Raw genomic sequence first — 11,967 nt, 5'->3', positions numbered from 1 at the left:
ACCCTAGGACAGTGAAAGGACAGTGCGGCAGATGTGTTGAAAGAAGGCCCGTCTCGAGATTTGAGAATTAAAAAAATACAAATGTTGTTGGGAAATTGTGTCCAACCTAGTTTAATCAATGACTACTAATGGTATACATGTGTATCGCATTTGTGACGCTTTCCCACTGCGCAGCTTTCCAAGATTACATAAGGATATGTGGTATATTATGCATTACAGAACATTCGTTTCACTGTTCATTTATAATTAGTCTTGCTTGAGATGACCCCTAATAATTAATTAATTGATGAAGTCGCTGCACCTTCATTTAATTGTCGTGTAAAGACTAGATACTTCGCCGCACCAGGTGTTCGGTTGTCATCCTATGAACGGAGACTGATATAAATAATCTATTATTGATCCTGGCTATTCTCTGGCAAGTAGGCCTACACGCACGCCCATTCTGTACATTGTATTCATCCATGCCTTCACTATATTTAGTGCGCGTATCCAACACCAGGTGACACCATAGTCAATTGCACGCGTGTCTACAGACCGGCTCTGGCCCGCCATTGTATCAGATCTCTGGGGTATATGTACGTGTGAATCTGCCAAAACCTGTGACCGAGTGTCATTTTCATCACAATGAGACCACCAAATTGAATAAATGGCGGAGGCCTTTAAAGGAAGTGTCGTGCGCATATACCCGCTTGGGTGTGGTAGTTTTCGCCTAGGCCAAGATCTGATATATCGGTGAGATCCTACTTCTTTAAGTTAGAAGTCGTCGTAGTAGATATGTCAGTAACAGCGTTAAAATACACAACATGCGTTTTGGACGTTTTGTGTTCACTCACTGACGCTATCGACAAGGGTGCCTGCAGCGTGCTAGGACTGAGAGTCAGTTCCTTTGAACAGCCCTGAAAAGTCATATCCTTCTCGGGGAAAATATCACCATTTTGAGGACCATGATTATTTGCGATTTCAGATTTGGGGAAAATATCAACTGTCATCTCATCATTTTCGGGGAAAATAGGCCTATCAGAATTTGGAGGACTATGATAACTTGCAACATCAGATGCAACTTCAGTTCCGCCAATAGCATTCGATGCGACTCCGGGGATAGACGTTTCTCTCCCAATGTCACGGGAATATTTTGAATTTATCACGTGACATAAAGGTGTCGCTACCCGTGTGTTTGATGATTCGCCAAGTCCAGTCATTTCGGTTGGCAAACTCTGAGCATTTCGATCGCTTTGTCGGTCCCGCGTTTGAAAATTAGGCCCAGGCATCGAAAATACTGGCTTATGTCTCCATTTATCAAATCTCTGTTGAGCCATCGAACCGTTCCCAGGATGCACCTGTCGCTTCCTCTTCCGGCACTTTTTGACCAATCGATGCAAAGCAAACCGGAAACGTCTGTTGCTAATGGCGTAAACAAATGGATTGATCACACTTTGAATACAGATACTGACGATTGCCACAGTCATAGCAATTCGCGTTTGTTTTGATTCAACTTGAGTCTTCAATACAACGCAGGTAGTGATAACGTACGGAAGCCAGCAACACAGGAAGAGTATGACTAGAGAGATCAGCCGAAGGGCTGGACGGAGTCCCCGCCCATTTCCCGCGATATTACTCTGTTGCGACGCATTGCTGAGATTGTCGCCCGTTTGCTCCTGGCCTATCATCTTCGGATCTGCTATCTGGCCGCTTGGAACACTAAACATAGAAGCATGGCGGAGCGGGTCAATGAGAGATCGAGCGATGAATCCATTTGGGTCTATTGCCGATTCGTTGGCGTAGCCACGAATGTCCATGATTCGCCTCGCATGTGATTGGGCAACTTTCAGAATTCTTCCGTAGCAATACATCATTAAGATCCCCGGTGAGCCAAATGCGACAAGAAACATGACTGCACCATAACTTGTATCAGAAGTCCAGGATAAACCGCACAGAAATTGAGCGGAGTCGTACCGGACCGAGCCCCATCCTAACACTGGTGGAAGGCTGCAGAGGACCGCCTGCACCCAGATCCCTATCACCATCTTCACAGCGTACGGGCCATGCGGCTTGGACCAGTATTCGAGGCAGTGGACGATGGCTAAGTAGCGGTCCAGGGCGATGGTTGTCAGGGTCAGGGTGGACCCGATGGTGAAGATGCTCACCAGGAAGGCTTCAATCTTACACCAGATCTGTAACGAAAGAGTAAGAGTTCTAACATTCAGCAGACTCATTGGGATTACATGTCGCGTCACATTGACGTATATACTGAACCTTCCTTTGCACCACTGAATTATCGCCTGCAAAAAGCATCTGGAGAGTAATGTCAGTGGTTGAAGTTTTTAGCTGATGTATTACACTCTTTGAAATACGTAAAAGTTTTGGAGGTTTTGAATAGCCAATAAAGGTTTTTCAGCCAGCACAAATATGCATACCATAGAGGTTTTTCAGCAAAGTATCAACAAGACTTAGAGCTTTGTCAGAGTATGAGAAATCAACTGGCGTTTTCATTTTACCGAAAAACCTCTACGGGGTGCATATAATATGCATTGTTGGCCGAAAAACCTTAAATGTTTTTTCAGGAGCTCCAAAACTTTTATTTCTAAGAGTGTAGATATTAGACAAGTCGGCATTTAGGCAGAAATGTCTCTTGGCCAGGTTCTTGTACGCTGCGTCTCCCATTCATATCGATTATTTGTTCACCTGTGACAACAAGAAGCCAGTGATTGGTGTCTGGATCAGATGGCTATCAGTTCAAACTAGTTAGCACATTGGTATTATCACGTTTCTGACTGTTTCGTCCCGTTGTTTATGGACACAAGATACAGAAATTGCACGTCTCTCTATGTTTCCCTCTTGAATAGTCACGGTGGACTCTCCAGCTGTCTCTGAAGAGTTGACCATATATAGGTTCCACGACTTTGGCTAGAAGCAATTCGAACTCCTACAGAATGAAGTGAATGCCCCTGTTCTCTTGAGAACAGGAACGGCCCTATTGTATCATGCCATCCATCCAACGACGAGCTACGTTCAACTTTGCTTCATTTTTCAAATTCGGTAATGGGGACATCCACACCAACAACAAGTCATAAAGCATTTCCTTCATAGCCGGGCTGGTAATTAAGGGCAGGCGGGGCTGATGCATGACATCCTCGAATACCAGAGTCGGTCGTATCGGAGTCTTTCAACAAAGACTCTGGTATATGCTCCTCGCCTCGCACATGTTACTCACTTCACAAGCTCGGTCATTAGTGCCAAGAGCTGCCCTGGAGTTCAGGATGGGCTGATTGGGCACAGTACAGAGCCATCCATCACGCTAACATATAATTGTCAGCTCCAGATTCTGTGTTTGTCCTGAGATTAGCAGATATTAATCGATTGGTTTACTTGACTGGTTGATAAATCAGCCTTCGAGGCCCAAGCTTGCTCTCAGTAGCTTTCAATGACATTGGGTTTTTTTTGCAAAAAACATGTCGATCTTAACGTACAATATCATTCTAACAGAGTCGATCGGTAGGTCGGACTACCACAAGTGGGTGTGAACCCAATCATAGGGCAGTTTACACGAGGCAAAACCGATCTAAACCGGTCTCGTCTGCCCTGCAAACGCGCACGAATGTGGCCTGGTCTGGTTTTGTATGTACTTGGAGATAGTGGAGACACATATCGTCGACTTCGTGCAACTAAATCGGCCGACCTAGATCCTGCCTATAATCCCCCTTAAGACGCCCCTGAACGGAAATCTTTCTTCTGGCGATATGGGCGCTGTATAGATTTGCTATTTACTTTACATTACATAGCAGCAGTGTGCAACTGGGCGTGACGTGACCTCTACTAGGTAGCTATCCATCATTCTTACTCTATCATTCCCCGTCTTCCGGTTTCTGACACACTGCTAATGTCACATTACCGGGACCGATTTCATCATCGTTTATGGATCTGCCGAGCGATCAGAAACATGATACTCATGGATTGCACTGAGTCGTATTGCAAAGAATCAAATACTATTTTCAAATTTGAGGTAGCCCTCAAAGTATCTGCATACTCAGTATAAGTCTCGTGAGCTGATCGGTCCGTCTCAGGTGTCCATCTGAACGTAATCAGATTAAGTAATAATACCCTACCTGTTGTTATTGAAGGGATGGCCGCATAATATTGAGACGGGATTGACGGTTTAGATTACGTGGACAATCACGTATTTTGAGACCGAAGATTGGACAGGTCATTATCACCAGCTAAAGGTTGGTTAACATAACTCGGCCTAGTTCGTACAGTACATGTAATCCATCCTTTTATGCATATAGGGACAGGGGGCAGATCCCCAGAAGTAAAAAAATCATTGTTTTTTACCGTGATTTTGGCCGAAATATTTCAAAAAGTCTCATTTTGCCGCCCGAGAGAGCCTTTTGGTTAAGTTTCTCACTTACCTGAGATATTTCTGACGTATTCTCGAGCGCGTTCTTAACCATCTGTGGCATGACTACCAACCCCACCATCAGGTCACACACGGCCAGGTTCACCAAGAACACCGACGTCACAATCCGTAGTCTCTTTGACGCAAGAATTGTTACAATGACGAGAATATTCGTCAAGATGGAGACCGTAGAAAGCGTTGTCATAGTAACGGCTAAACCTGTCCTTGCCTCGGAAGAATATAAATTTGTTTCGTTGAGGGATTCATCTTTGAGATTCGTTGCGGCGTTTTGAGTTCTGACCTTTGGTGGGGCTGAAGGTGTTGGTCCTTCGTCCATAATCCGTATTCGAGGCAACCTTGTAGTTAAAAAAGCTAAATCGGCCATCATGCAGCTAAACCGGTCACCTAATCGAAATAAAATGCATTACTCCTCTGCATGCAATTTCATTTTGGTGCCAAAAATTCCACCGACATTTTATGTATCATTGAGTTCCCAAGCTCATTGGTTACAGAAGGTCCCTACATAGGCATTAATGTGTAGTCAACATGGGTAAAAGATTGTCAAAACGGAAGTAAATACAGTCCATATCGAATAGACCAGTGGCGAGCCAGTTCCTTCGTCGAATACCACAGGACCAGCCTCGTCCCAAGTCATTGTCAATTCCTGACGCAAGGTTGGATTGTAGTTACGTTTACACGTTGACCGGAGCGATCAACCACCCAAATATCTCGAGATCTCTCCAGGAGACGTGGTTTTACCAGGCTGTCACAGGACAAGGGCCTGGAGAATGGTTTTGAAGAACATCGGACGTGATGAATTAAATCCAACACTGCCTGACTTCAACATGAACACACCGATTCCTAAGCGTAATTCCCCGCATCCTTACTCGAAGCAAGTCCATCACAAATCGTGTTGTCATGAGGTATCGCGGATCACTGATCAAATCACTGCTGCCAGCTTCCTTGGAAGAAGACCAATCTCCGCTCTAAACCCTCCACGAGAACACACTCGTATAGAACCGATTCCTTCAAGCAGCGATGTAATTGCACCTTTTCGCATCCACTTGGTGAATGACGCACAAACCCAGCAGTGTCATTCGAGACTGGCGCTCGTCCTAACTATCTGTCACTAAGATGCCGACCTCGTTGCCAGTCTTTGATATGTCTCTTTAACTACTCAAACGTATCTTTTACTGGAGTCACAAATGCATAGCCAATTGACAATCCGGTAAAATGAAGACTTATTTGTCCTGCGATATCAATCGATCAAATTAAAGGTCTGATTCTATACAAGGGTGTTTCCCGCTGCGTTTCGCCCCATGCGGGAAATCCTCGCACGACCCTTGGTACTTGGTCATACAAATACCCGAAAGCGGAAGTGTTATTCTTTAAAAGCGCAAAAAGCACTGGTAGGTTATTTTTAGGTATTCACTGTATCTATTTGGACCGTGCGTAGCTTCCCCAGAGCAGAAATCGCAGCGAGAAATAGCCTATAAGGCCTTTACTGAAGTTGTCAACTCTCATCCTTGATAAAGTTGATTGACCAGCAAAATGACATCCAGCTCAGGTTGTTTCTTTCAGAACTGGTACCATCGCGGGCCAGGTACGACGCACGCACCCAATCACAGAAGATAGCTATTTTCTTTCTATGTAATATCATCCTGAGATTCAGGTTTTTGAAACACCTACCTCGTATACTAATATCGAGAGGCGGCGTTGAAAACCACTGGTGCCAGGATGATGTGTATTTCTCCTTAGCTGCCATCAATAAAATTCACATTAGAACGCATCTTTATCTCCAAGCCACTCTATAGAATTACGCTGCTTCACCCTAGCGCGGTCATGAAGAAATGTCATGCTATGGAATCACTTGTCATTGATCGAGACATTGATCGTAGAAACACAGCGGTATCATATTTAGACCGACGAGTACTGACCTCTTGTCCCAACTAATTGTGACAGTAGTCCTAACTACCGTCTTCGGGTGTGTCTTGGTCTGACGGTTTGTACATTCATGACCAGCGTATAAATGTGATGTTGTTACTTGAACCCAACATCAGTCCCAGAAACACTCACAGCAGGGACGGGAGTAGGCCTACAGTCACAACCAGTGGAGACATGAGGACTGTCAGAATCGGTATGGTGTGATGTTGTTCCTCGCACTCTTGTCTCCACTGGTTGCGCCTGTAGACCACATTCCGTCTCCGATGTGAGTGTCCGATGTTTGGTACAAGGAACAACATCTCAATACACCACTCGCCGGTGTACTCCTCTTCCAACCGGTTGTGACTTTAGGCCTACTTGAGAACGAGGAAGAACATCCCACTTTTCCTTTGAGGCTGCACACTTGTCTCCACTGGTTGTGACACTAGCTGTCTCGTATATTCTGTTTGTGAAGCGCTACGTGACCTGGGCACTGAGTTCGCTTCGTGAGATCTGGCTGTTATGGAATGGCCGAATAGGGGAGCAGCTGTCTCAGGTGTCCTAGTTGTGAAGAGCTACCAGCAGTTTCGGTGCGACAACGTATTGTCCTTGTTCTCTTTATGAGAGCTGGCACTAGCTCTAAGAAATGGCACTGTTGCAGTGATCGGAGATGAGACAGTCGCAACAACCAGACCGCACCAGGCCTTTGCTGCTCCATTATGTCGCCGACACGGTGAGAGAGATGAGACAGTCACAACCAGACCGCGCCAGGCCTTGCTGCTCCATCATATCGCCGACACGGTGAGAGAGAGATGAGACAGTCACAACCAGACTGCGCCAGGCCTTGCTGCTCAATCGTGTCGCCGACACGGTGCGGGAGATGAGACAGTCACAGCCAGACGACTTGAGCCTGGCAGCTCCACCGTGTCACAAAAACGACTCGACTCTGGCTGCTGATGATTTGAAAAAATCCAGGGTTATTTTCACTTTCAATTTTATTACAAAAATATTTACATATCGGTGGTGATTACATAATGTCTTACAAATTGTTCTTTACTTGGAATTGGTATAACATGAAGTAACTGGTCAGACTGCGGTTTCAGCCGCCGATAGTTCCTGATACATTTAGAGGAGTTATTGACGGCTGGGTTTCGCAGGCTATATTCCTAGTCTATATTTCTATACATGGTTCACTAGCCAACAATACATACAATTTAACAAAGACAAAATCTCTAAACACTAACGGTCGAATAGTCAGTCATAAGGCTTTTTATGGGTGCTGGTATCTTAAAGGGGGAGTATAAGCAAGAGATGTGTACTGTTTGTTGAATAGAAAAGTACTACCTTCTACAACTATGGGGACGCATGAGTAAGATTGATGAATAAGGGGTGTCCCGTAAATGAATCAGCGCAGGACTTGATGTCCACTGACCTTCATAGTTCGTACGTCGTCGCGAGGGTTGCGAAACCTGCCTATTATCATGGCAGCCGCTCTGAAATAAAATCAATGACACACTAAAATTCTACCAGAATCTTTCTACTGTCTGGAGAAGCACAATAAAGAAAAGGAAAGTGTATAAGAACTTGACACCAATGAAAGATTTTTGGTGAAATAAAACATACATTTTAGTTGAAACGTAGGTTGAAATTGGCAATATGAGACGTGGAATACCTTTAATTTCTGTTTATATGTTAAAGGGAGACTATAGGCAGAATCCTTATTTCCGTGACAGTTACATGTGATAGGGAACTGATTTGGTTTGACTGAGTGACTAAACAAATCCTCGCAAGTGCACTGACAGTGTCGATGTACCTACTGTGAAACAGCAGCTACACCTGCCGGTTGTTTCGTGTATTAACTTCATCGACCAACACCTGTCTACAGTCTCTCTTTAAATGCTGTCAAGCTCTTAATTCCTTTCAACTGTTCTCATCACTTAGAAAAGCTACATGACACCACAAGGTAAATGTTCTACAAATATCTATCATCAATAACAAACAGATAACTCTTACAATGTTTCTCAACAACAAACATAAAATTGTGCACGATTACGTTAAAATGCTACATTATCTTTGCATCGTCTTTTCATGAATGTCTACAGTATACTAAAGTGCATTGACCAGGAATAAAGTGACGAGTGGGGCTACATGAAACGAAACATACATATTGCCGAACAGCAGGGAAGGAGATGGGATGTTATATTCCCACGTGCCCAAACTATTGACCGGACGTGATTGGGGAATAGATTTCAAGTGACAAAATAGATCCACCCGATCTTCTGTGACTGGTGAAATCGATAGGTTAAAGCACCGTCAGTGCATTACCCCTCTGACATCCGTTTGGAAAATATTCGGGGTGTCTATTTTGGTCCATTACCGGTATAAACATTCGTTTCATTGGGTAAATTTGTTTCATTGAAAACGTACCCATGGCAGTGCCACCTGCTTACGGAACACACGTGTTTGTGCATGGATCCACGGTATGTTCTCAGATGGTGCCTCGGTAAAAGTGTATCCACACGGGAGAAAGGCCATATCTGTTCACCATCAATCTAGCGCGTGCTTTCACTAAAGTCACTGGCACCGGTTGCTGTTTGCCAGAACTTGGCCGTAACTTGAGTTGAAGATAAACCTTGTATATATAAAAACCTGGATAATTACAGATGCATATACATGTATACCGTACGTCAATGGAAGAAAACTTACTAGTAATAATATAGGTAAACAGACGGTGGACACCACGACAGCACATTTTGTATGAAATTATAAGTTTGACATGTATTCCTGATTATATTCGGAGGCGTTATAAAAGATGGGACTAGAAAAGACATTTTTCCTTAAAACTTGCTTAACCCAGTACAAACATCGAATCAGTGCGCCTGTTGATAGGCCTATACCCTTTTGTTATACGAAGTCAAAGTCAAAGTTGTACTAAACCTTTAAGTACTGGTTGTTTTGTATATAAATTTTTCAGTTCGAACTCGATTGAATGACAAGCAGTTTGCATCTACTCCTCCTTTCAGAAGGAACCGCCGTAGCTAAAATGCAATGCATTACACACGACAATGCATTGCAAATCATATTGAGGCAAAACGCGCTCCACAGTGCACTAGTCGTGATGCATTGGTTCATGGTTTGGGTCTTCTCAAACGCAAAACCACACTTTGGCAGAGTTTATGGTCATCAAATAAAAGGTATTTTCACAGAGCTATTCACGTTAGCTTGCGAGTGAACGCTTGTTCTTGCAATTTGGCAAGATAACAAAGGAGTAAATGCCGTTTTGGCCAAGGAAATTACTTCTGAAATCTCAGTCTATGACTTGTACAATCCGCAAGAGACTTCCACGTGGACACCACTACCTGCATGCGAAATGCCTTCAAATGGTAGCATGTACTGTTTCGTACATCTTTGGACTTCGAGAAAGTGCTACATACACCATGATTTATTTTCGAACATCTTTGCAAGATGCAGTGCTGTACTGTACAAAGTGCTATTTCAACCACAGAAAGTATAAATTGAACAATATATTTGTTCGTTTGTACAAAAGCACCTCAAAGTAACAGGTAAAAAATACATGGTATCGTTACTATTCTAGTGTATCGCCCTGCATATTGATACAGTGATCGAAGCGCCCCAACCCCACCCTGACCCTTATCTCCCGATACACGGAAATCACTGGCCCATTTTACATGTACATTGCTGTAGATGTGTAATCCCGCGATTTTACTGGTAGTTTTCTTAACTATTCCACGGCCCCAGCCCCATTTATCCACCTTTGCCGAAGCCTCCAGCTGCAGAGTAGGCCTATACTGACACATCTGATAATCCTAGCGATACAAACCAAGTGAAAAATACCCCTTGGCTGCTTTTGTGCCCCTCTCACATATTTTCAATCCAAGGTGCCATTCATCTTTGTTTTCATGTTGTTTTCTGCCGGCCTCGTAATAAATTGTACCAAGGCACGAGGCCGGCAGGAAAGAGTTTGTGCGCGTGCGCATAAAACAAAAATGGAACCCATGTATAAATGATGATATCAAAGGAATGCAATTGTAGCGCTTGCAATTTTAGAACCTCGTCAAAATGTCTCAGCCACAGTCTACACCAGAAGGTTACTTATATCGTGTCATAGAGCTGGAAACTTGGAAGGCACCCACCACCGGTATTGTCCAGGCCAGCCAGCATGTTCAATGCCAGTTCTTTTATTTTTGGCCATTTCAGCAAACACATCACCCTGCCAGCATCGACTTATGAGAAGAATCACTTCATGACTGTCAGATTTGAGTGCTTTAATGATGTGGCCACCTCACGTAGCCAACTGTTACAAACCAACGTGAAAAAAGCATCTTACGAAGCCGTAAAAAGTAATGATATTGGCATGTTTGGTCAATCCAACAGATGCGCTATGGCTACAGGTCAAAGTTGCTGCGAATCTCAAATCTTTCCTACCGCGTTGGTAAATGTCCAAGTGACTGTCGAGCCAAGAACTCATCATATGCAATAGCTTACGATGATATGATTACTTTAGCTGTGAGCAGTTCTGTGTGTGTGTGTCATTTGGCTACTCCCTTCTTTGTGTGACACGACACTTACTTGTAAACACAGCACTTGTCCTATGGATCAATCAGACACTTGACAACCCACAGTGTAACCTATCCGAAACGTCGCCATAAGAATGAGAAAGCATAGCCACAACTCTCTGACTTCACGACTAATGCCGGCTGCCTGGCGTTCTTTCTATTCCAGTCGTTCATCATTTAGCACTGCCTGTATCGTCATTGAGAAGTCCAACTACAGTGAACCTAAATGCCAAGCATACCACAGTCCAGACATTACTTTCCAGTTACGACTCGGCGCAACCCTACATGCAGTTGCTCTGGCGCCAGAAGCCAACACGAAGTCACGTGCGTGTCACATGACCTACACCGCCGCCATATTTATCGTCGGCCATGTTTTTGGTCCTGCATAAGTCTTCTTTTTCTTTTCTGTGCGGTATTGCATCATGCGGTATGCAGCTCGGCGCCATATTGGTCCAGTAGCCCCGACCTCACCCTGCATAGATCTGATCGCGCGTCTGCTGAGATCTCTGCCGTATTTTACTCTTCATGTGATCTCATATGCTCATAGTCTCTCCGGGATATTGGCTGAAAAAAGGATATTTGCCGATGATCATGCACGTCTATGGAAATTGTACAAGGTCAATTCTTCACACACTTTGCGCTATGATCTGATGAATTTTGTCAGTCTACGTTGCTTTATATATTTGATTATTTGATGCTAAATAAAGTATTTACAATTTTTATTAGTTAGTCGTGGCGATTGCACGCCTACTTCCAGCATCATCTATGCATGCCTACCTTCATAAAATACCTCCTTCTCGACTGAACACAACCGGGTCTGGAATGAATAAACAACGCATAAAATAAGTGGTCTAATTAGTAACTTTATCTATAAACAACACTGCCCAATCGATGTATTTCTGATCGAACTGAATGTCATTCTGAATTAGTCGGAAGCGTCTTTCATTTTTCTGACATCACATACACTTACATACCGAGGGAAGGAGTTTGTAGAAACTCGCACTGTACATGATGAATTCTGACAAAGATGTGTTGATCAAATACATATTATTCAAATGAATTATTCAATCAGAT

The 11,967-nt window shown here is 43.8% G+C and overlaps 1 protein-coding gene across 1 annotated transcript in view; it reads right to left on the bottom strand.

Moving 5' to 3' along the window:
- Positions 1-7,305: 7,305 nt before the first annotated feature.
- The window catches only part of LOC135493473 (putative carbonic anhydrase-like protein 2), a 96,069-nt gene continuing 91,407 nt past the window's right edge, over positions 7,306-11,967 (bottom strand). The window contains exons 9-10 of the mRNA XM_064780836.1: positions 11,671-11,710; positions 7,306-11,457 (exon numbers count right to left, since the gene is read on the bottom strand). Of these exons, the coding sequence (XP_064636906.1) occupies positions 11,435-11,457; positions 11,671-11,710 (63 nt within the window). The 3' untranslated portion in view covers positions 7,306-11,434. The remainder of the gene's footprint in view (positions 11,458-11,670; positions 11,711-11,967) is intronic.

Source organism: Lineus longissimus, chromosome 9 (assembly GCF_910592395.1).
Source record: "Lineus longissimus chromosome 9, tnLinLong1.2, whole genome shotgun sequence".
Taxonomy (NCBI): Eukaryota; Metazoa; Nemertea; class Pilidiophora; order Heteronemertea; family Lineidae; genus Lineus; species Lineus longissimus.
This window is presented reverse-complemented; position numbering and strand designations above follow the sequence as displayed.